Source organism: Branchiostoma belcheri, unplaced genomic scaffold, assembly GCF_001625305.1.
Source record: "Branchiostoma belcheri isolate BF01 breed outbred unplaced genomic scaffold, Haploidv18h27 scaffold58, whole genome shotgun sequence".
Taxonomy (NCBI): domain Eukaryota; kingdom Metazoa; phylum Chordata; class Leptocardii; order Amphioxiformes; family Branchiostomatidae; genus Branchiostoma; species Branchiostoma belcheri.
This window is the reverse complement of record NW_017804220.1, coordinates 1,780,832-1,806,083: the sequence shown is the minus strand read 5'-3', so window position 1 is coordinate 1,806,083 and position 25,252 is coordinate 1,780,832. Positions and strand designations below refer to the sequence as shown.

Genomic DNA, 25,252 nt, shown 5'->3' with positions numbered 1-25,252 from the left:
TCACATTACACACAAGATGTCTTTAAAATGCACCCTGGTTTTCCTTCAAGTTTTTTTTGGTGCCCAGTTTAAGTTTGCTGAATATAGGCTAGCTCTCAGGCTCCAGGGCGAACCAGTCCCCAAGGAAATTTTACCATACACTCCCCTAGGTTAGTAAAAAAAATGTTGTGTTTCCTGTTTCAGTCCTGAAAAAAATTAGGGTTAGTTGGTAGGGATTTTCTTTTTTTTTCTTTCTTTTTATATTATAGACTTTGGCAATCTCTAGTGATCAAAGATACACAATGACTGAATGACACAGCTGGTGATACAGTACATTTGTCAAGGAGAAAATATCCCTGGACTGACTCATCTTATACTTCAGAGCATTACTAATATCCTGAAAAGCTACTATACCTGATTGTAATCAAAGGTCTGCCAAACACACATATAATTTACTTATGCCCGTACCTGCATATCTTTTAACATGCAGCCAGGGGGCCTAAAATCTAATCATTTTTAAGTCTTACCAAGGCCTACCCTGTACCAAATATCAAAATAATCTATCTAAGCCTTCAATGTCAAGTTATACTGTGTTTAATGTTTAAAGACAGACAAACATACAGACAGACAAAAACTAACCTGCAGTTCCAGAACAAGCTGCTAGGGGGACCAAACTTACGCCACTTATTCCTGACAGGATAAGCTATCTGTCACCAAAAAGTCAAGACCATGGCTTGTTCAGAACAAAAGATACAAAAACCGGAAGTTCTGCTGCAGTACCAAGGTCATCCACCAGGAGGCCCATATTTGACCTTGACCTTTGTCTTCCTAAGACTTATCAGCGTACCAAATATCATCGCAATCCATAAAGGCGTTATGAAGTTATGCCGCCTACAAAGTTGCGGAAACACAGACAGACACACACACACACACACACGCCAAAAACAATACCTCCATTTTTCATGGAGGTAAAAACACGAACCTCCTTCCCAAAGGTAACAAGAATCGATATGCCCCAAAGATTACTAAATGTCTCCTAGTGGTGTCCACCTACAGTAACTGTAACCCATTGCTCCCACACTACTACTTTCAAAGTGGCTCCATGTTTACAAATTTCTGATAACCTGGCATTATGCTACCAAACTAATTGGTAAATAAACAATACGTTTACAGGAAATCCATGTTTCCGATCATCAGAAAGTATCCCTTAACAGATTTTTCAGATCAAACAGGTTTTCCATAATGGTAAATAAATGCAGTTTTTAGGGCTTGGAAACCGGATTTTTCAAAGCCAATATTTATCTATGTACAAAGTGAGTTGAAACCATACTCCCAATGTATATTGACCCTCATGGAGCAAAAATTTCCCAAAAATTTGACAGAAAATGGTTACTGGAAGGGCCCTGGGCTGATTTTTAGAGTACCACCCAGAAAAAAAGACTCATAATTTTGGGAGCTTGTTTCTGCAGTTTTTAATGACCAAAGTAAGAAATACTGACTCAAATGTGCCAATGTGAAGCAGTGCGTGTCAATATCACAAAGATTGCCTTTTTCTGAATATTTCCAGTTTTGCTGCCCAGAAATCACATTGGATGGCTTGGAAGACAAAGGACCTAGCTAGAGTAAGTTGGAAGTGGCATATGTTCCAGTGTGCCACATGGTTTAGATCAGGGAATGCCATCATTCTGACATGGCATCTGTGGTATGTAGCAGGTTTTTTGTAGGTCCTTCCCCCTATAGTTTTTATCTCAAATAGGCCCTGATATCAGAATGGACAGATGCCTGGGTGATTGTGGGGTTCTTAGTAAGGCCACAGCAAGTAAATTTTACGGATGACATCAGCGCGCATTAATTTTCGCCTGATTTTGAAAAAAAAAAAAACAAGAAATTTTATTGCCTTCTGACAGTGGTCAACATGCTGAAAATGGGTAAAGATGTCTGTTGCCATGCAGGAACGTGGATGGTAGATAACTATGAAGAGAGGAGACAAGAAAAGACTCTGATTTAATGTTTTGTTTCTTACTTTGATACAGTGATATGTGATGCTATAATGTTCCCACTGAATCAAAACCATTTGTACAATAATTCTCAAAATTTTAAACTGTAGGAATCTGTTTTTTTCGGCCAGATTTTTTTTTCGCTGTTTCCAATTTCAAATACTTCGAGTATAAAACGACAAAACTGTACTACGAAATGACAGTAAATGTGAATATCAGCCAGATAGCCTTATAAATGCATATTAATATATTAATACTAGCTAATTATTACTACTAAAAAAGTAATATTTCTTGTTTTGCCACCCAAAAATTGTGTTGGGTACCTTTAACTTGTGACCTACTGGACCAAATTGAAATACTGATGTCAACAAGAAGTAATCAAGCATCAGGATATTTACATTGTATCTAAATCACGTGTCCAGGCTACTGTAAGTCTATCTGCCTTGTATAAACTCCTGCCAACCACCACTGGAGAAGTTGTTTACTGTTTAGTAAATACAGTGTCTAACAGAGAGCGGTTTTTCTCTTCTTTTTGCAGTTCTACTACAGAAAGTAAGGGCTGGAAATACCTGCTCATCATCATCATCATCATGCCTCCGGATTAGTTTATACTAATCCGGTGAGGTACACTTGATAAAGTTACTCCAGTATGTCCTATCTCTCATAGCGGACACTAATGCAGGCCCTGCGAGACCAGTGTCTCTCTCTAACATGGACAAAAGTGTAGTATAAGGACGTCCCACTCTACGTCTCCCAGTAGGGAGCCACTGTACTAGTCTACCAGCTGGTATATTACTACGAACAACATGCCCTGCCAGGGCGAGTCTACGTCGTCGGACTACAGACGAAATGGGCGGGAGAGAGCCATAGAGTTGTTTGTTTGTTAGATGTTGTCTCCATGAAACATTATACTAGCCTGGGTACCATCCTACTTGTATGCCGGGGCTCCCACACTCGCTTCCCTAAGAAGTTCTTAGGGAAGCGAGTGTGGGAGCCCCGGCATACAAGTAGGATGGTACCCAGGCTAACATTATACCTGCTTAGGGATCAAAATAACCACATGCAACATGCAATTCCAGGCCTCGAAATTAACTTTTTTTTACTACTGTCCCAGAATTGTCCCAAAAATAGATTTCTGCTGTCCCAAACTAAGAATGGACTGTCCCAGCCTGCTTTTCTGGAAATAAGTTTATTGCAAAAATAAGAAAACAATAACTGAATATGCCTGAATTTGTACAACTTGAAGTCCAAGTTTTGTTAGTAAATTTCCATTATTCTTCCCAGACGGTATGCACTTTAGGGAAATACATGATAGTATCATGGGTGCGGCACCATCTTCGAGGCGCCCCTCCCCAACATTTGGAATCCCTGATTGGTCAAATTTGAATGTTTGTCAGAGTATTATGGACTGCCGGCAGCAGGATGGATGAGCCACACCAATTTAATTTGTAGGTTCTCGGATTTGCCTCTTAATTTTTTTTTCTGATTTGCAAAAAATCAACCCTGAAACAACTCAAATATGCTCATATTTTGCCCCCCACAGTTGAGAAAAGTCCTTTTCTTCCTTCAGTTTTTTTCATCCACCAATGCAGTGGTTTGATTAAAAGTTCAAAATTTATTGTTTAAATATTAACCCAGCCTTTTGTGTTGACTTTATGGCTCCTTTCGTAGCATTTCAGGCTATAATATGATGCCTAGACAATCATGTTTTTATTTTTTCATCCTGTCGCTTCATATTTTTTCTGAAAAAAATCCAAGAACCAACAAATTAAATAGGTGTGGCCTAAAGAGGTAAAAAAAATGGCAACTGTTGTAAACAGGGATTTCGACTTGTCACCTCTTCCCAGTGGAGCTGCAGCCAACAACTGACAAAGAAAAGGCCCTGTGTTGAAAATACCACCTTACAAAGTGGCCAAGTTGTTGACATTTTCTGGGGCTTGGACAGCATTTTGCACTATGTACCCATAACATTCTCACGGCGGGTTTATGAAACATGCCGCGAATAGCGTACTAACTTCCCCCTTGGTCATCTAGCTGAGGGTCTGCATGCCCTTTTTTGTAAGGCATAATTGGACCTTTTTACTTTTTTAGTCTTCATAATCCGTAGGCAGCCTCCCCAAAAATCAACGTAATTCATAATAGTACATTAGCTACAAAGCGTAAAGTCGTAATCAGCTTTGAGACTTCAACGTAATTCGTAATCGGCGGCGAAAATTTTTCGTAATCCATAATCACTACACCCCCATGCAGGCCCTCCTTGGTAGTGAGAGATGTCCCTGTCCAACTGGGTGGTAAGCTGGACTCTGATTGGCCGTTGGGGATAACTAAGTTCTGCACCACTGCAGCTTGTCTGTCAGAGCTGTCAATCATCTGGGACTGTCTTGTTGGAGACATGCCATCACCTGTAAGAGCTTGATGGGTAGAAAGTCTGGTGCCAGAGTGTTTGGATGGGGGAAATGCTTTCTTTGTCTTGGCGTGAGATCAAAAATTTCTGATGGCGAGACAAGCTAGGGAAAGACAGTCCTTCTACTCTAGAATAATCCCTTACAGAAGGTACGGTATCTGCTGTGCCATTTTAGTAGACATTTCTTTAACAGACATATTCAGATGGTTACTTGCCATATACAGTACAGATCTCGATTAACTTGAGTCTTCCCTTCCCATGCGTTTTACACACGTTTTTAACTTGTTCATTTTTTGTGCCCAAGTCGTGCACGTCTCGTTTAAATCAAGATTGAAACCTGTTGTTCAAACTTGTGCAAAAGCTGTGTGAAGTTTCAATGTCAATATTAAAAAAAAACTATTGTTTAACGTTTCATCACTCAGGTGTCAGGACATGGAGCTAGAAAAGGTTGATCAGCTCGGAAAAATCATGTCCCTTGCATGGGTCCACATAGAGCTGTGTACCGGTACGCAGTACCGATACTGTACCGGAAAAATTGATTAGGTACAGGTCCAAAATACCTAATCCCTCAGTACCGGTACTGTACCTAAACAATTTCACACCAATTTTATGCCTATTTGTGACCTCAAATGTTTAAATAGCTGGTTAACAATGGGTGCCTGTGTAAGGACAGTGTGTTCATGAAAACAAAAACATCTTAGTTTTGCCTATATTTAATCTGAGCATTCGCCATAAACAAAGAATAAACCTTAACTATCAAGTTTATTTATGTTTTTTTGTTATTGAAGGAGTTCAGAAGAGCATATAAATTGGTCGAATTGTTCAGGTACAGGTTCAGGTCCGGACCTGTACCTAAACCTGTGTACCTGTACCTGTACCTGTACCTAAAATTTGTTTAGGTACACAGCTCTAGGTCCACACAATAAAAAGTCTAGGGACGGCAGTTTTTTCTAGGGTCGGCTGGGAAACAAGAAACACAACATTTTTTTTCTTCTTAGGCCTAAGAGGGCTAATTCACTATTAGTGATGCATACCGGTTCACTGGACTTGGATCCGGACTTGTAAGAATGTTTAGGTTCAAGTCCAAAAAAACCTAAAAGTCAAGAACCGAGGCCGGACTTATTACCATAAAACCCCATTTCACAAACCCCTTTTCTTTCCAAACCACCTAAAACCTTCCGTAGATTGTAAAATCTTTGCTGCAAAATGAAGAAAACATTGCCATCAGGCATCGTCAAGTGTCAGCCTCTATGTTATGTGGCCAAAGTTTCACCCATACAACATTGCAAGGTTGCCAACATGCAATTTTGTATATGCCATTGGTTTAGGTCCGGACTTACAAGTCGAGAACTGACCCTAAACCTATGGACTTGAATCCGGACCTGAACCTAAAATTGGGTTTAGGTATGCATCACTAATCATCATTATAAGAAGAAGAAATCTGACTTACTGTTGAGTTGTCTGTGGGGCATGTAGGCGTGAATGTCCATGGGTGAGAAGATCTCGCTGTGAATGACCTGCTTGTCTTCCCCGGAGATCTTGTGGCAGGAGTGGATGGAGTTAGTCTGCCAGTCCGTCCAGTATATGGTGTCTCCGTACAGCGTCAGCGCAAAGGGGTGAGGTAGAGATCCTTCCACGACCGCGCGGCGTTCCGTCCCGTCGAAGTTGGCGTAGTGGATGAGCTGGAGCTTGGCGTCGGCCCAGTACAGCCGATGTTCCTCGTAGTCTAGCGTCAGGCCGTTCGGCCAGTAGATGTTGTCGTCGACGACCACCCTCCGCCCCGTACCGTCCATCCCCGCACGCTCGATTTTAGGAACCTCCCCCCAGTCTGTCCAAAACATGTACCTGCATAGAGGAGAAGAAACCAAAATTAGTTTCACTTCGAAAACATGAGCCAATACAAGAAGCTGTGATACCCCCTACATTTTCAGAACTCCAGTCTGTCCAAAACATGTACCTAGAAAGAATAGAAGACACCAAAATTAGTTTCAATTTGATAGCTCCAAAACAAATCTAGAGACAATGCAGTAAACAGTAGAGGGGATTCATTCCTCAAGCTAACCGACATTTCACACAGTCATCCTGACATTTAGAGCCGCATAGTTCCCGTTTTGAATGTTTATTCAGCCTGTTAGACTACATGACATGAGAAAACATAAACAGTGAACCAAGAATTGAGGTGTTCAAAAACTTGTATTTTCTAAGAACTATCGTAGAGTGGAACTCACTGTCACTAAGTACAGTAGGGGCATTATCACTAGATAGCTTTAAACAACTTTTGCAGTTGCAACATCTCGTTTAAGTCTGCATTTCATATTTAAGGGCCACAACTCGTCTATAGTTTTCAAATGCTGCATTAGAAAAGTTATCAGGTGAAATTCTGCTGCAAAGTTGACCAAACATCCACTGAAAATCGTGATAAACTCCGGTTTTGTGCAGGCGCAGTACGTTCTGCTGACAAGCTAGTTTGTCCAAAACACGTACCTGTGTGAGAGAGAGCATGGAGGTAGAAAAACAACACTAAAATCAATTTTACTTTGATATGTTTCTTCAAAACATGAAATATGAAAGCACCTTTGATATTTCATGCAAACATTTTGTACACAGCGCCGAGGTGAAGTAAACAAGTACCAAAGCATATCATTCCCGAATTCCCCAAAACACTTTACCAGTAAAAAAAAATTGTCTAAATGCCATACTGGTTAATATCTATGAATATGACCTACCAATAACAAAATCAGTATTTTTTCACTCTTTCACTCAAGTTTCAGAACATTTTTACATGGCTAGTACTTTTGTACTTTTGCCAGTTGACCTAAAATGATAAACGGTCCATATAAAGCATGGAATTGAGGTACAGGCACAAATATGTTTACGTACACAATGCTACCATTGATTATCTGTCACCCCACACAATTTAATTTGACTGATTTTGTGATTTATGACCAGATTTATTGAATCAGTGCCATGCCGCGATATTTACCACACAGAAATGCTTTCAGATCTTCAGAAATTGACTATAAGCAAGCCCTTTGGACCTTTTATTCGTCATCTACTATTATACCGACAAAATATTATTGGGGAAATATTGCCTATATCATTCTGATAAACCTTTCATGTTTTGACTCATACAGGAGCATAAAAAAAACATGCTATGTACTTGGTAATACCACATAGGTAGAACGTACGGCACCTGCGCGAAACTTAGATTTTTTTTTACAGTTTTTGTGGGATGTTTGGTCAATGTTGCATCAGAATTTTGCTTATTGCAGATGAAACAGGACTGGTGTCTTTTCCAACACAACATTTGAAAAGTGTAGACGGGAGGTCATCCTTAAATCCGCAAATACGACATTAAATACGACATTCTGCCGAAGTGCTTAACATAAAACATTACTGGTCTTTGTGCAGTCATAGTATGTTCTGCCAATGTACTATTTAGAATAAAAATGATTGAAGGCAAATAATTAATAAAATTAATGCCTATCTAGCCTTTTTGGCACAAGTATACAAATCTCAGCAATATTTTCTGAAAGCCATTACAAAAGAACACTGTCATCTAAGTAAGGCCACGGCAAGTAACTTTTATGGATGACATCAGCGTGCGCATTAATTTTCGCCTGATTTTGAAAAAAAACAACAACAACAAATTTTGTTGCCTTCCGACAATGGTCACCATTCTGAAAATGGGCAAAGATGTCTGTTACCATGCCGCGAAGGTGGATGGCAGAGAGGAGACAAGAAAAGGCTCTGATTTAATGTTTTGTTTCTTACTTTGATGCGGTGATATGTGATGCTGGCTGTGTATGTGTTGTTCCCACTGAATCAAAACCATTTGTACAAAGATTGAGTAAAAATTTGAAAAAACTGTAGGAACCTTGTTTTTTTTGGCCCGTTTTTTTTTTTTCGCCCGCTCGCATTAGTGTTGGAGTCTGCAGAGGATGTCATCCATTAATTGTACTTGCTGTGGCCTAAAAAAGTCTTTCTAAACCTGACAATGTCTTTTGTCAGTTATGACAGGTGAAAATCTGTCTGCCTTTTAATCTACCTAACCAAACATGATGTTTAATTATCTAGTTTAATGACAGTGATTGGGGGAGTAATTGTCTATGTTCTGACAGACTGAAGGAAAGCAGCCCTTTCTGCTGGCTCCAGTAAGACTGCTGAATCACTAGACACCAAATGCACAGATCCTACCATTTACATCAAGCTTCGTTAGTTTTGAAAACGCACTGATGTGCAATGTACAAAATGACTAATAAACTGGTGGATGTCCCAACTACTACGTACCTAATACCAGCCCAGAAGAGAACAAGAAATAGCCACGCCTAACCAAGGGTTGAGGTGTTCAAGAATTCATTCTATCCTAGAACTATCGCAGAGTGGAACTCACTGTCACCAAGTACAGTAGGGGCATTATCATTAGATAGCTTTAAACAGTGTCTAGAGTTAGAAGTTCAAGGATTAGGTGTAACAAGTCGATCGGTGTAATATAGCCAGCTGCTGCCGCGCCGCGTGCCTGCGAAGCTGGTGTGTTACGCCGGAAGGCGGTTGTACCGGCTATCGGGATACAGATACCTTTGTTGATAACCCAGGGCCCGAAATTCATTTTTGGGAATAGGTGCACTCAACCTAAAAAATTGGGTGCACAAACTTTTTTGGGGGTGCACCATGTAAGATAATATCAGTAGAATGTCAGCAAAAATTAACATGTTTAGTAAAACATCAGTTCTGGTCAGGCCCCATCTTTTGGGAGGCAGCCACAAGAAGGAACCAAAGCTTCCGCCAGTCAGAGATCACTTGACCCAGAAATTCCACTTTTCCCAGATGGAATCTCCCAGATCCAACCCTGTGCAATCTTCCAGGACTGACGGACTAGTCTATTTTTCAATACAAGGGGGGTGACACAACATCTTGTCAGGCAAAAAAACAGATGATTAGAAGGTGCACGAACTGCTTCAAACTACAAATTATGCAGTTAAGTAAAAAAAAAACATTTCTTTCTTTGAAAATGTTGGAAAAATTAATTCCTTGCTATATGGAGAAAATAAATCTTTCCCCTTATCTATTTCAATGGAATAGCCCTTTGGTTACAGTGCATTTCTACAATTATGAAACCATTCTAATATCCAAGCAGATCATACGGTGGCAAGGCAGTATCCATTGGCCAGAGGAGTGTCTACCGAAGTGGCGGCACAAACTTCTCTGGCTAATGGATACTGTCTTGCCACAGAAAGGGATCTGCTTGGAGATTAGAAACATTCCAGGTGCAGTGTTGACTGTATCCCCCCCTCCCAGCCAAACTTGGTACATCCCACCCTTGTTTTGGAGGTCAAGTGCCAAGGTCGTCTGTTTTCTTGTCATTGACTGTCCACCGTGGGAGACACTAACAGCAACACTAAGACTTCGGCCAAGGCAAACCTTCCTCTACAAGGAAGAAGGATGTACTGGAAAGATAACGTTCAACTATGAAAAGAACAGGGCCAAGAGAATCATAGTATTTGTCTTGATGGCAAATTTCCTAAATAAGTAATACTAATAGATTATAAGACTAACTACATATATAGTTGCTTTGGAATATACAATTTGTGTTACACCTAAAAAAATTCAAGAAGCTGTTTGTACAATATTGATAAAAAAGAACATGTTTTCTAAGATTAATTTGTCCTTTTTAAAATCATCTTTGTAGGTATATAAATAAAAAGAATACACCATAGCATTGGTTCCAAACCTACATCAAAAGGTCTCCTCTTACACTTAACACAGATACAGGAAAGTTGGTCAATGTAAACAAAGGGGAATCTCCGCCCCCCCAGCTTTTGGACATGTGCTAGGCTTGGGCGGCGCTCTTTGTAATGTTGTAGCATAGAAGTGGCAGTAAGTACAGGCATTAGCCTCCTGTACAGAGTTTTCTAGTGGCCTGGAGTCATTTCTACAAGTTCTCCCATCAAAATGAAAATGCCATGATCGTAGTAGCCTGGGTGCCAAACTGTTACCAGGGCCAGTATACAGGCTAACTCATCAGCTCCAGGGCCAACATGTCTCAAGGAAATTTTAGTATTTTTACCATAGACATCCTCCTCAGTTGGACACTGTATAGTCTGGCATCCAGACTAGACCGTGTATTGCACCTGAGATATCTGGCATCCAGGCTTGTCTGTGTACAACGTTTTGCCTTGAGAAGTCTGGCATCCAGGCTAAACTGTGTGTAGCCCTGAGAAGTCTGGCATCCAGGCTAGACCATGAATTGGCCCTGAGAAGTCTGGCATCCAGGCTAGACTGTGTATCAGCCCTGAAAAGTCTGGCATCCAGGGCCAAGCTAAACTGTGTATTGGTCCTGAAAAGTCTGGCATCCAGGCTAGACTGTTTTAGCACTGAAGTGAAAAGTCTGGCATCCAGGCTAGACTGTATATCGAGCCTTAGAAGTCTAACATCCAGGCTAGGCTACACAGGCATGAGATTCGGCCACAACCGCACCTGGGCTTCAAACGGCCGCGTGTTTGCGGACGGGAAGGCTCGCCGCAAAAGAAGCGACGCTACAGTTTGCTACAGGAAGGACGCTACAGTACAGAAATGTGCTCCCCACACAGGCTTGTTTGTGCTACAATTAATAAAGGAGGCCACGACTTGTCAGGTCTTCTCAGTGGTAGGTGGGGAGAGGGCAACCTTTCCGCCAAGAATGCCAAAAATCCTAGAAACGCTAACACCGAGTCCACAAGATGGAAATGCCACATGCTAGCCAACTTCAGACCGCTGGCCTCTGAATGCCTCTCTTGTGTTTCGTTTCCTCACTTTTGACTGTTAAGAAATGCAGTAAGAAAGCTACATTTTGTACTTGTTGTTTCATACCACAATGCATAACTTGTGATAAAAACAATAGTCCTTTCCACAAGTGACCAAAACTGGATTTGTATGACCCTTGATTTTAAAATTGGATTATGATAAATGATGCAAAAGTATGATTCAAAAGGCAAAAATACAAAACATCAAACTCTGCTAAAGTCTGGTTCTGAATCAACTCAAAAATGCTCATATTTTGCCCCCAAGAGTTGAGTCCTTTTCTTCCTAGTTGTTACAGTTTTTCCATCTATCAATGCAGTGGTTTGATTAAAAGTTCAAAATTCCTTGTTTGAATACTAACCCAGCCTTCTGTGTTGACTTCATATCATGGCTCCTATCGTAGCATTTGGGACAATAATATGATGCCTAGACCTGTTTTTTTTTTTCGCCCTGTCGCTTCATATTTTTTCTGAAAGAATCCGAGAAACCACAAATTAACTTGGTGTGGCCTTTTCCAGCCAGCAAATCAACCCCCCTCCTCCAGAGAGTCAGGTATTAGCATTTCAGTCTGGTAACCAGGCATGAAATAGGGCCTGAAAGACCTGTTTTTACTTTTTTTCCCTTTTTTTGTCACTTCATATTTTTTTTTTAAATCCGAGAAAACAACAAATTAGATTGGTGTGGCCTTACCAGCTAGCAAATCAACCCCCCTCCTCCAGAGAGTCAGGTATTAGCATTTCAGTCTGGTAACCAGGCATGAAACAGGGCCTGACAGGCCTGTTATTTTTTTTTTTCTCCTTTTTCTGTCACTTCTTATATTTTCTATAAATCAGAGAACCAAAAAATTAAATTGGTGTGGCCTTTCCAGCTAGCAAATCAACCCCCCTCCTCCAGAGAGTCAGGTATTAGCATTTCAGTCTGGTAACCAGGCATGAAATAGGGCCTGACAGATCTATTTTTATTTTTTTTTTCTCCTTTTTTTGTCACTTCTTATATTTTCTAAAAATCCGAGAAACAACAAATTAAATTGGTGTGGCCTTTCCAGCTAGCAAATCAACCCCCCTCCTCCAGAGAGTCAGGTATTAGCATTTCAGTCTGGTAACCAGGCATGAAATAGAGCCTGACAGGCCCGCAGCCATCCTAGGGGAGGTCAGCAGCAGGGGGACCGACCGTCTGACTGCCAAGTCCAGCAACACGCACTTCAAACACACCGCCGCAGCCCACTGGGGCTCCTGTGTTGCACCTCTTTATACATTATGATGGAGACCATCATTTACTGGGGACAGAGATGCATTCTCCGCTACCGCACTCTGACCTGGAAGCATCATGGAACCTCTGGTTTGCGGTGTTGTGTTACCTGGGTAGTTTCAAACTATGCTTCTTTCTCTGTGCAAAATTATGTTACTCAACATTATGTACATTGTGTAAAAGATCATCATTTACTGGGGACTGAAAATGCTTTCTCAGCTACCACACCACACTTTGGACCTTTCTCGACTTCAATGCCGTATTACCTGGGTTTATTCTGACAGCAATGGGGAGAGTTTCAAACTATGCTTCTTTCTCTGTGCAAAATTCTTTCTTTCTCTGTGCAAAATTATGCATTTGCATTTTGTATGAATGAAGATATGCATTCAAATTTGAATGTGACAACCTGTTTTTTAATGCAGAAACTAAAATTGCTGTTCTTTCAACAAAACATTCATGCAAATGTTTTGTTTTGTGATGGGGACTGGGGATTTTTTTGGGGGGGGGGATGCTTTGCACTTTCATATTGGTAACCTGTTGTTGACATTCCTATCAGTTTATATTGATGAGATTTAGCCTGTAGCAGGTATAACTGCCCTTCGGCTTAACACATCAGCTTCGCAGGCACGCGACGCGGCGGCATCTACATGTAGCTATAGCACACCGAACAACCTGTTACATAGTTCTTGGTAAAAAAAATGCATTTTTTTAACACCCCATTTCTTGGTTGATAACTCTTGAAGGTATTGCTGTTTCTTGTTCTTTTCTGGGCTGGTTTCACACACTTAGTACATGTAGCTGTTACGTCCACCAGTTTTTTAGTCATTTTGTACATCATGCATATAGTGTGGACATTTTTGGTCTGACTCTATCTATGCCCAGCCTTGAACCTAAGTACGTTGGAGCTGTTGAGTTTGAACGGCTCTGCGGGGAAATCAACGTGGCCTGGCGACAATGGCGCGGTCACCTTTCCCACGGACCTGAACTGTCGGCCATTGTCAGGTTAGGAGGCTGGCCTAATTAACACTGACCTGGGTATTCAGTCTCTCCCCTCACCCCCACATACAAGTACTGTACCACACGTACAAGTACTACACTCGGCCTTGTTAGTTTGGTAAGCAGGGTCCTCACAGGCCTCAAAATTAACTTTTTTTTTCCTATTGTCCCACCACTGTCCTAATGATACATACTGGTTCACTGGACTTGGATCCGGACTTGCAAGAATGTTTAGGTTCAAGTCCAAAAAAACCTAAAAGTCAAGAACCGAGTCCGGACTTATTACCATAAAAGACCATTTCACATACCCACATTTAGCATTTTGCAGTCGATTTAGAACCTAATTTTTTTTTTGGAAATCAGAAAAAAATTGACAGGGCGGATCCGAGAAGCAACAAATTAAATTGGTGTGGCCTTATCATTTAAAATTACCTGCACCAGACAAATTTTACCTGCATCACTAGGTATAATGTACTGTGTTAACTTCATGGCTCCTATCGTAGCATTTGGGGCTATAATAGGATGCCTAGATCTGTTTTTATTCCGCCCTATCGCTTCATATTGTTTCTTTAATAATCTGAGAACCAACAAATTAAATTTGTGTGGCCTAAAACTGCATTGGATGCCTTTCCTTTAACATCCCCCACTAAACTAGATGGACAGTGTATCCCTGAAGCGTCAAGCCAGCTTACAGGCTAGCCTGCAATGTTGCCCACCACATGTTTCTCCCCCATAACTTGGCTGCCATTCAACCTGTCCCCCCTGGCCCTAATGCCATCTCATGTTCCCAATAACCAAGAGACGGAATATGCGGCTTTATGACAAACTCTGTCTCACCTTTCAAAGGTTTCATTAGCCAGTATTTTGATAAGGGAAGCTGGAGTGACAACAGCTGGAGAATATACAGGTGCAATGTATTACCTCAGGGGGCGGCTGGGCCTTTGTAGTGGGGATATATAGGGGTCCAGGGGACACCAGTAAAGGTCCCTAACCTTTGGGTTTGCCAGTAATAATTCAAGTACAGCTAGAGGTCAGAGGTTGAAGCCTAGAAGAGACTTTGAGGGGCCACCTGGACCAGCCGAAAGAAAACGCAGCTCCGACTTATAGATCGGTTTCTGAAAGGACTTCGGTTATCCTTGGGTTTTAATCCCTGTTTTTATTCACGGATAAGTGACCCCAAACTTTTCTCTTTGATCTGCGAGGTCGGAGTAAGATTTTTGTAAATATACAACGACCACGGGTTGTTTAAGGATTGAAACCTAGCTTTTTTTACTGGGCCAGACTTTTACAGCCGGTACTGTGTACGAGATGTCGGCAGAAATTGAAGAAAGCTGGGAAAGTTGGGCCATATTTACAGCGTACATTTCTTGTAAATATACTGCAGACTGTTTAGTCGAGCTGAAACTTTTCAGCATTTTTACTGCACCAGACTTTTACAGCTGGTACTGTGTACGAAATGTTGGCAGAAACTGAAGAAAGCTGAGAAAGTTGGGCCACATTTACTGCCTAAGTTTCTTGTCAATATAGAACAACTGCAGATTCTTTAGTCAAGCTGAAACTGCTCAGTATTTTTACTGGGCCAGACTTTTACAGCCAGTCAGTTTGAACGAAATATCAGCAGAAACTGAAGAAAGCTGAGAAAGTTAGGCCATATTTACAACGTAAGTTTCTTGTAAATATACAACAACCCCAGATTGTTTAGTCAAGCTGAAACTTTTACAGCCTGTACTAAGTACGAAATATGGGCAGAAACTGAAGAAATCAGAGAAAGTTGGGCCATATTTACTGCCAAAGTTTCTTGTAAATATACAACTGCAGACTATTTAGTTCAGCTGAAACTTCTCAGTCTGGCAAGTTTTTTCTTACCGGGCCAGACTTTTACAGCCGGTGCGAAATATCAGCAGAAATTGAAAGCTGAGAAAGTTAGGCCATATTTACTGTGCTACTTCCTTGTAAATATACAACAAACTTAGATTAAATAAGCAAGCTGGAACTTCTCAACTTTTTTACTGAGCCACACTTTTACAGCCGATATAGTGTACAAAATGTCGACAGAAACTGAAGAAAGCTGAGAAAGTTGGGCCATATTTACAGCCTAAATTTCTTGTAAACATAAGACAACTGCAGACTGTTTAGTTAAGCTGAAACCTCTCAGATTTTTTTTTACTGCACCAGACTTTTACAGCCGGTACTGTGTACAAAATGTCGGCAGAAATTGAAGAAAGCTGAGAAAGTTGGGCCATATTTACTGCCGAAGTTTCTTGTAAATATACAACTACAGACTGTTTATGAGCTGTAACTTCTCAGCTTTTTTACTGAGACAGACTTTTACAGCCGGTTCTGTCTGTGTACGAAATGTCGACAGAAATTGAAGAAAGCTGAGGAAGTTGGGCCATATTTACGGCGCACGTTTCTTGTAAATATACAACAACCTCAGATTGTTTAACAACTGTGTAAAAAAAAAAGATTCTCAGCTTTTATACTGGGCCAGACTTTTACAGCCAGTTCTGTCTATGTACGAAATGTCGACAGAAATTGAAGAAAGCTGGTGGAAGAGTTGGGCCATGTTTACTGCCTAAGTTTCTTGTAAATATATAACAACTGTGGACTGTTTAAAAAAATTCTCAGCTTTTTTACTGGACGAGACTTTAACAGCCGGTTCTGTCTGTGTACGAAATGTCGACAGAAATTGAAGAAAGCTGAGAAAGTTGGACCATATTTACTGTGCTACTTAAACCTCTGACCTACACCCTTTTCCAGTAATGCCTTGGCCAATTTTTTCTTGGCTTCAAGGCAGATTTTTTGGGTCATTGTCCTGAGTTTGTACTACAGAATTCCTAAACAAGAGACTCAAGAGTGGCGCCAAACCGTTTCTACAACTGAGCCAAACCGTTTCTTTCCTGGTGCAACAACTTTGTGATAAACTGACTGTGTTTGGGTGATAGTGGCTGCATAAATTTCCATGATAATTAGATAGATTTGGCATATCAAAGGTTGATAATGAGCTTTTCATTACATTACATTGTAATAACAATTCAAGGTAATAAATGAATGATAGTGTGTTTTTTTCTGTTCATTAATTCTGGTGAGAGCGTAATGTCACCACAGTACTAGCATTTTATGTTCAGAATTACAGGTGTCATCATGGACATTCTGAACTCTAGATCAACCTTCTATGGCAGTTAGGCCACACTTATTTGATTTGTTGGTTCTTGGATTCTTTCAGAAAATATAAAAAGGGACGGGGCGAAAAAAAAATTAAAAAATTAAACAGACCTACGTGTACTAACATAACCCAAAATGCTATGATAGGAGCCATGAAGTCAACATACCAGGCTGGTTTGTAATTCAGACAATGAATTTCAAACTTTTAATCGAACCACTGCATTGATAGATGGAAAACTGCAACAACTCTGAAGAGAAGGGACTTCTTTCAACTGTTGGGGCCAAATTATGAGCATTTTGGAGTTGATTAAATTGGTATGGACTTTTTGTACAGTAAAAATCAAAATGCCCTTTGCAGGTTAAGTTTGTAGACGAAGACTCTGTTCAGTAGAATTGACGATTCTACCACTCTCTATCCTGACAAATATATTAGTTTATCACCCTTTCTGTTTTCACGAGTTCTGTCCTATTTACACAATGATTACGTCCATCTTTCTTGCATTGTTGTGAATGACATCACCCTTAGAAACAAGCTAATTGTTTGAACACGACATTTCTGGATCAAAGAAGGTCTCTAAAGACGCTGCCAAGAATCCCTTGGCCCTGACTTTGGTCTTTCCAAGAACTTTAAGGGATTGACTTAACAAGGATGCGTCTCCCGGCTCCTTGAAGAGGGCACGACACCCAGACACACTGGAGACACACCTAAACCTTTCCCAAGTCTCTTAGATAAAAACCTTGATTTTAACCAGGTTTTTCCGTTAGTGCCAGATAGCTTTTAGTGTTGGGGGTTGTGTGTTGAGTTAAAGACAGATCAGGACCAGATAGAGCATGGCACATTAGGGCCTGGTATTAAAGAGGGATTGCAGGAACTGTGGTGGGATGATGTCAGACCAACTCCTATTGGATGCAACTTTTAAAGCTACAGTCATGTATGTCAGACCAACTCCGATTGGATAAAACTTCAAGCTACAGTCATGTATGTCATACAAACTCCGATTGGCTGAAACTTTTAAAGCTATAGTCGTGTATGTCAGACCAACTCCGATTGGATTGAAATTTTCGATCTACAATCATGTATGTCAGACCAACTCCTATTGGCTGAAACTTCTGAAGCTACGGTCATGTATGTCAGACCAACTCCTATTGGCTGAAACTTTTCAAGCTACAGTCATGTATGTCAGACCAACTCCTATTGGCTGAAACTTTTCAAGCTACAGTAATGTTTGTCAGACCAACTCCTATTGGCTGAAATTTTTGAAGCTACTGTCATATATGTCAGACAAACTCCTATTGGCTGAGAAACTTTTCAAGCTACAGTTATGTATGTCAGACCAACTCTGATTGGATAAAACTTTTCAAACTACATATATGTCAGAAAATCTCCTATTGGATAAAACTTTTAGAGTTGTTGTAGTAAAACTTCATAAAACAAACAAACAAACAAACAAACAAACTCACCCTCTGGCTGGATCCAGCGCTATCGCCCTGGGCTGGTCCAACTCCTCCCAGAATAGAACTTTCCGTGACGTCCCGTCCAGGTTACTCACTTCAATCCTATTGGTCTCCGAGTCTGTCCAGTACAGTTTTCTACCAATCCAATCGCACGCCAGCCCGTCCGGTGATACCAATCCCGTGGAAATCACGTCCGTAACGATCCCGGAACCGTTCGTGTAAATCATTTTAATCATCTCTAAACTGACGTCCGTCCAGTATATGACGTTTTGATCATAGATGAAGTCCAGCGCGGCGGCGTCCTCCAGGTTACTGACCACCACGGTACTGTTATGTCCTCTCCCAGGACCAGCGTCGATAATCCGAACATCTCTTCTGTTCGCAAATAAAAGTCTGGGATTGGGAAGCGCAACTGGAGAGCAGAAGAAAGAAAAAGAAAAAACATTGTTAGGTCCCATATTAGCACAAAACTTCACAAGGCACCCAAATTGGTATGTCCATTAAGCTATGTTGGTTTGATTATATGGAAGACATCCACGCGCGCATAATTTTTTTGGCAGTTTCAAAAAGAAAAGTTTTCAACTATACTGTAAATCGTACAAAACAGTTGCAAAATGAGCAAATATATACCCGGATACTGTAAGTTGCAAAAAAAAATATTTAAAAACGATACACATGTCATAGAATGCCAAAATCAAAGAAAAAAAGATTAAAATGTAAAGAAATGAATTTGAAGAGTAGATTATTCACTAAACCATACTGTCATTTGATCAACTTCAACCTTCATGACCACGTAGATTTCATAATGACAGCAACTTTTTTTTGGCCAAACTTTTTTTTATTCGCACACTTGCATCAGTTTTGGGGTTCCTAGATGATGTCATCCATATAATTAAATCAACATGGCCTAAGTGAGTGGCATGAATGATTGACAGGTGGTGACGTCAGCTGCCCCAGGCCTGTGCAGTGAGTCCTGTCACTAGCAACTTTTTTTTTGCTGCAAAACTTTTTTTATTCGCACGCTTGCATCAGTTTTGGGGTTCCCAGAGGATGTCATCCATATAATTAAATCAACATGGCCTAAGAGAGTGGCATGAATGATTGACAGGTGGTGACGTCAGCTGCCCCAGGCCTGTGCAGGTGAGTCCTGTCACTAGCACCCTGTGTAACCCTACCCTGGCCCTGCTCCCCCAGGTACCACCCTGCCTCCAGCCTACTGTAAACACATCTACTCTGTTATGTCTAAGGGGAAATGTGCCCTTCCTTCTCACCAGTGTGAAGACTCACTCACTCACATGCACTGTAGCAAGCAAGCATTTGGGACGCCGGGCTGGAAATAGCACGTCGGCAGAACGTACTGCACCTGCGCGAAACCCGTAATGTGTTGTACATAACATTTCGGCAGAATGTCTCATATAAGGTTGTATTCACCCATGTAAGGTTAGCATTTCGACAGTAGTTTCCAAATGTTATGTCGGAAAAAATATCCTCTGCAACAGGCAAAATTCTGATGCAACGTTGACCAAAAACCTAACGAAAAACGCTAAAATGCGGGGTTCTGCGCAGGTGCAGTACGTTCTGCCGACGTGCTGCTGGAAATACTGTTCTAGCTAGCCTGATTTTTTTTTTCCCTTTATTATTTTGTTCAACAAATGCTTCTGCTAGGGGGCCCAAACTCATGTCACTTCTTCCCTTGCCCAATTGCTACCTATCATCCAAAATTTGTGACCCTAGCCTGTCCAGATCATGAGATATTAAAACCCGAAGTTCTGCTGCAGGACCATAACAAGCCGCCAGGGGGCTCAAAATCTAATCCTTTTCAGGTCTCATCAAGACCTACCCACCTACCAAATATCAAGACAATGCTTCTCAGCTTTCTCAAGTTATCGTGTGGACAAACACACACACACACACGAACACCAACGAAAACATAACCTTCTTGGCAAAGTAATAATGGCAATCGTTTCTGTTCAGTTTTTAGTCCGTTCCATACCTACATTCTGAGTGGTGCAGGTAAAATTTGTCTGGTGCAGGTAATTCTCAATGATACATGCAACAGTGTAGATCTGCAGAAAAAAAGTATTTCCAGCCCTCTTTGAGGCAGACCTGTGCTGTTACAGTACACAGGCCAGCTACACAAAGAACCAAAGATCTTTACCATTGCTCTTATAACAAACGCACCATTCAGAGAGGAACTTAAAAACAGGCAAGATAAAAGACAATAACAAGACTTAACCTAAGCCATAATACCATCAAGTGAAATACAAACTTGGATACCAAAGTTAACATTTGACTTCGTGACTTTTTAGTCTTTTCGACAGAAAAAAACAAGAACTTTATAACATTGTGTTGCAAGCCAACACAAAAGTTGTGAACTTTCATAACTTTTATTCTAGCAATCTGAAAATTAAGTTTTATATAGGGTGGCTAGAGGAAGTCTCAAACGTAAATTCAAACGTTTATTTCAAGAGTTCTTTTCTTTTCTTTCCACCGTTAGAAACTGGCCCGTTGGCAGAAGCTGTATACAAAATAGCCCCAGCATTGAATTCTCTGTCAACCCAACAGAGGTCTGTGTTTAAAACATGGCATAACAAACAGAGACTGTGGTTTGAGAAGTTTGGGCAGTATGACTCCACTGTAGGCTGGGATGTCTCAACGCCCTGCCCTGTTTCTTGTGCTTTTCCGCCAGTCTTAAATCCACAAACATCTTAGATCCATGCTGCTTGCTAACAAGGAGAGATGGCCTTAAACTTACTACATATCTGTTTCTTCTTATTTCATAGTAAGGAGGAAAGAGTGCAAATTTATCAGAGGTAACACTAAACATTATGCAATATGCATTTGTGTCTATTTCATAGAAGAATTTTATTGACACAACAAAAGTACAGTGACTTTCGTAAGGTCTAAAACTACATGTAGACATACAGACAATACATGGGTTCTTCTTGACTTGGCTTCGTGTCCAAAGATCGTGTCCCAATACATGGGTACAACGAAATTAACCTACATACAAAACAATTATAGATGAGTCAACTTATACTACTTGTTCTAAGGTCTAAACATTCTTTCATATAGATTAGCATATACCTTACATCTATGAAGGCAAGGCATCCAGGTAATGAGATATACACAAGAAAAAAACAGTCACTCAATCAAGCAAGTGGATATGGTAGTAAAATTTGAAACCTGTCAGATGTATCAAGTAGCAGTCACTACTTTTTGTCAGTAATAACTGGTCTCTAGTTACTGAAGAAAAGTAGTGGATGCTACATGAAACACCTGACAATTTTCAAACTCCAGCCAGTTGCTTGAATAACTGTTTTCTTGTGCATATACAGTATTCGAAGTTGAGTTAGAAGAGCACAAGTGGTCATAGAGCAAGAGAAATACATGAGAAATACTAACTGCTGACTATACATAAGTCCTGACAAGACTTTCCATGTGATTTGACTCATGCCCACCCCCACAAAATTACCCTAAATTGTCTCAGACAAAAGGCCACATTGTTAGCAGGTACTGGGCAAAGTGATCCCTCATTTCTGCTGAACTATGGCCGTATGGGGGAGAGATTTTTTGATAAACCCAGGAGCTGGAGTGAGTACTATTGAATCAGGAATTCCTGTACTGCTAGCTCTTGCATGGTCTCTCCTAATGGCCTATTTCCGATTGTTTGCGATGAAGACGTCGGCTGGTTTGGAACAAAGGCGAAATGGCACGACTTTTTCCCAGGGCCAGCGGCGGGACAATGCGCTCCTTTCCCCGCCTGTCAGCCGACATTTGCACAACAAGGGCCTCGTGGACACACGGGGCAGGCAAAAAGGCTGCCGCGCGGAGGGCGAAAGAAAGGGGGGGGGCAATGCTTTCATTCCATCTCATTAGCAATGTGTGACAACCAAATCTTGGTAGCTCAGGTGGCCAGGGTAGCCTGCGGTACACTTCCACAGGGAACAATACCCGTTTGGGGTCTTCATTTTTCACTGTGTCCGCGAGGGGAAAAAAGGGGCCCGCGGGCTTGGCAAATACATTCATATTTACGGCACAAAGGAAAGTAGGTACACTGCTGATAGCAGTTCCCTGTCAGGGAACAAATGAGGGATATAATAGATGTGGGTCGGCCACAAAGGACCTGTCAGGGGTGGAAGACTGATACGGAGTTGTACAAGACTTGCTCGGGGCTAGGGCAGCCTTGGCGCGGCCTGGGTTCCTCAAGGGACATTCCGAGGCCCTTACATCAAGCCTTTAACGACTTGCCGGGGCGTCCAGGTTGGTTGGAAGCGTCCGCAGACAGGAGTAAACAAGAAAAGTGCCTGCAGGTATAAACAAACGAACGTGCAGAACATACATTAATCTGCCTGCCTGACCACTTCCTGACACTGAAACAGTGTTCTGTTTTGCTAGCCAGCCAGAATTTTTTTTCTACCATCTCAATTTTGTTTGCCATAACAATAACATCATGTTTAGAACTAAAGGGGTGGCAACCCTAGGGAAAATTTAGAAATCTTGACCCTCTGAAATGCTATTTCCTGTATTTTGAGGGTCAAATTTTGCTGGTAGACCAAGCTTAGTATAATCTCCTTCTGTATCTTAACAATTAAATGCCAATTTTTTTCTGTCAAAGATGACAGATTGGGCAAAATTTCTGGCCGTCATGAGCAGCAAAATTCCGTCAAATGACGAAAAGATGGACGCTGGCTAGAACACTGCGGATTGGACAAAATTTTTGTCCGTCACAAGCGACAAAATTCCTTCAAATGACGGAAAGGCTGGCTAGAACACCACTCTGAAAACAGACTTTCCGTGTACAAACAACAGCCTGTAACAGATTTCCGTGAGAAAGGTTTGATTTGGAGGTTTATACTCGCAGCATATTTTCCCTTTCGGCAGCTGCACTTCAGATGGGCGAATGTTTTACCAAGGACACACACACGAGTTCCCCTCGCCGACACTAATGGCAATTTGTTGTTCTTTAATGACGCCTAGGCCCGCACTCTAGGGGTCAAAGGGCGGCGGGGGGTCACAGGGGTCGGGCCAAGGATGAAAGGAAAATTTTTCAAGGAGACTAAATATGTTAATGGCTTGGTTGGCGTGAATGGGGCCTTTTGGCATACTGATGTCTTACTCTGCCCATGTTTGAAAATACCAGCCGGTTTTTTTTTTTTGCTCCCATTTTCAGAGCACTCTATGGGGGAGGGGGGCACGTAGGTCACTCACGACAAAATCTATCTTACGTTTTCAACATAATTTTAAAGGTACGGAATACTTACAACTGTGCATCCATATGTGTATATAAAGATCTGTGGCAACTGAAAACAATTTTTTTAGACGAGATAATTACATTTATATCGTCATTACAAATCTAATATGACAAAATCTACCTTACGTTTTCATCACAATTTTAAAGGAACGGTATACTTCCAACTGTGCATCCATATCATTATATAAAATTATATGTATATAAAGATCTGTAGCAACTGAAAATGATTTTTTAGGTGAGATAATTAGATCTATATTGATACAAATAACAATGCTTCTGCTTGAAAACTTTAAGCCTACACATGCAGACATATGCATTTCATTATTATATCAAACAGCTATTTATGCAGATGATTAACATTCAAGTAATTCATGTACTGTGCATGCATTTGTTTTAAAGACATCCAATGCTATTTCAGGACGGAAAAATAAAAACAATATTCTAGATGAGGAAACTTGTCTGTTATCACTTCTTTGCACATTTTTGTGATCACTTCACACTTAAAATGAGAGATAGCAAAAAACACACTACCAGCAGAGTCCCACCAATAAATAGGTAGAACCAGCATATGATACAAAACAAGCATTTTTGAGTGACCTTGCATTTTTGCCTAAGGCCACACCAAGTAAATTTTATGGATGACGTCCGCGCGCGCATTGATTTTGGCCTGCTCCTAGAAAAAAAACAAGAAATTCTGCTCCCTGTAACTATGACCAAAGAGTCATGACAGTGCCGCAAATTGTCAGATTGACCTGAAACCCGTAACGCCAAAAGCCCGTGCCTGGTTAAAAAAAATGAAAACAAAAATGAAAAAAACAAACAAAATGGCACTGAAAAAAATCCTGTCAATAGTTCCAAAAAAGTGCTGTTTTTGGAACTATTAAGAGATAGGACGGTCCTGTCAGCAGTGCAATATTTCTAATCTAGGCATCTTGTTTTTTAGGGCCCTTCTTGTTTTTTTTTTCGCCCTCTCGCATTAGATTTAGGGTCTCGAAAGGACGTCATCCATAAAATTTACTTGGTGTGGCCTAACAGATATCAGTATCTTATGGGGTATGGTTGATTAAACTTACTACATTAAATAATGGCCAGAAAATTGATAGAAAAATCAAGTTTGGCTGACATAAAATTGTATTGAATGCCTTTACACAATTGACACAAAGAAACTGGACCATCCCTGATCAAAATAGGAAGTTATTACTGGCTTACAATTGTTGGACAAGTCGCTCTATTCTGACTGGTGAACCCCAAATGTCCCGCTTCCGATTGATAATGACACCGACTCACACTCTAGTTCTCCCAAACAACAGGGTAGGTGACCTCATCCACCACTCCCCAAACTCCCCCAGGCTATACCAGCGCCAGGAACTACAGTTAGGCCCATGGCAGACTCACTATATATTAGTGCTACTCCTAGAAGTGTTCAATTTTTATCTGCAGTGCTCAAAATATAATGCAGGTAGGTGGACATAAAAAATTTACCTGCACTATTAACCACTAACTACATATGCTGGTGATATATCAAGCCTTGTTTAATGACATAAGTCTATTTGTCTATTTTGATTTTTCACTAAGTGCAAGGGAGGGCAAAGCAGGTGCATACACACCTTTACAAGTTACACATACAATAACAATTTTTCATTGAACCATTCTTTGTGAGTGAGTGAGTGAGTGAGTGAGTGAGTGAGTGAGTGAGTGAGTGAGTGAGTGAGTGAGTGAGTGAGAATGAGTCAGAGAGTGATTGAGAATGAGTGAGAGTCAGTCAGTAAGTCAGTCAGTCAGTGAGAATGAGTGAGTGAGTGAGTGATCCCGACTCAGTGAGTGAGAGTGAGTGAGTGAGAGAGATAGTGTTAGCACCTGTGAATTACAGTACATATTCTTGCATGTTGTTATACAAATATCAAGTCTTAGACATTTGTTTAATGGTAAAAAAAAAAGTTACAACAGTGACTCTTCATTGCCCAGTACCAGATG

General features: G+C 40.9%; 1 protein-coding gene across 1 annotated transcript in view; it reads right to left on the bottom strand.

The window, feature by feature from the left end:
• Nucleotides 1-25,252, bottom strand: part of LOC109481815 (low-density lipoprotein receptor-related protein 6-like) — a 78,429-nt gene that overhangs the window by 37,591 nt on the left and 15,586 nt on the right. Inside the window, exons 2-3 of the mRNA XM_019784403.1 lie at nt 18,031-18,436; nt 5,831-6,225 (exon numbers count right to left, since the gene is read on the bottom strand). Coding sequence (XP_019639962.1) covers nt 5,831-6,225; nt 18,031-18,436 — 801 coding nt within the window. The remainder of the gene's footprint in view (nt 1-5,830; nt 6,226-18,030; nt 18,437-25,252) is intronic.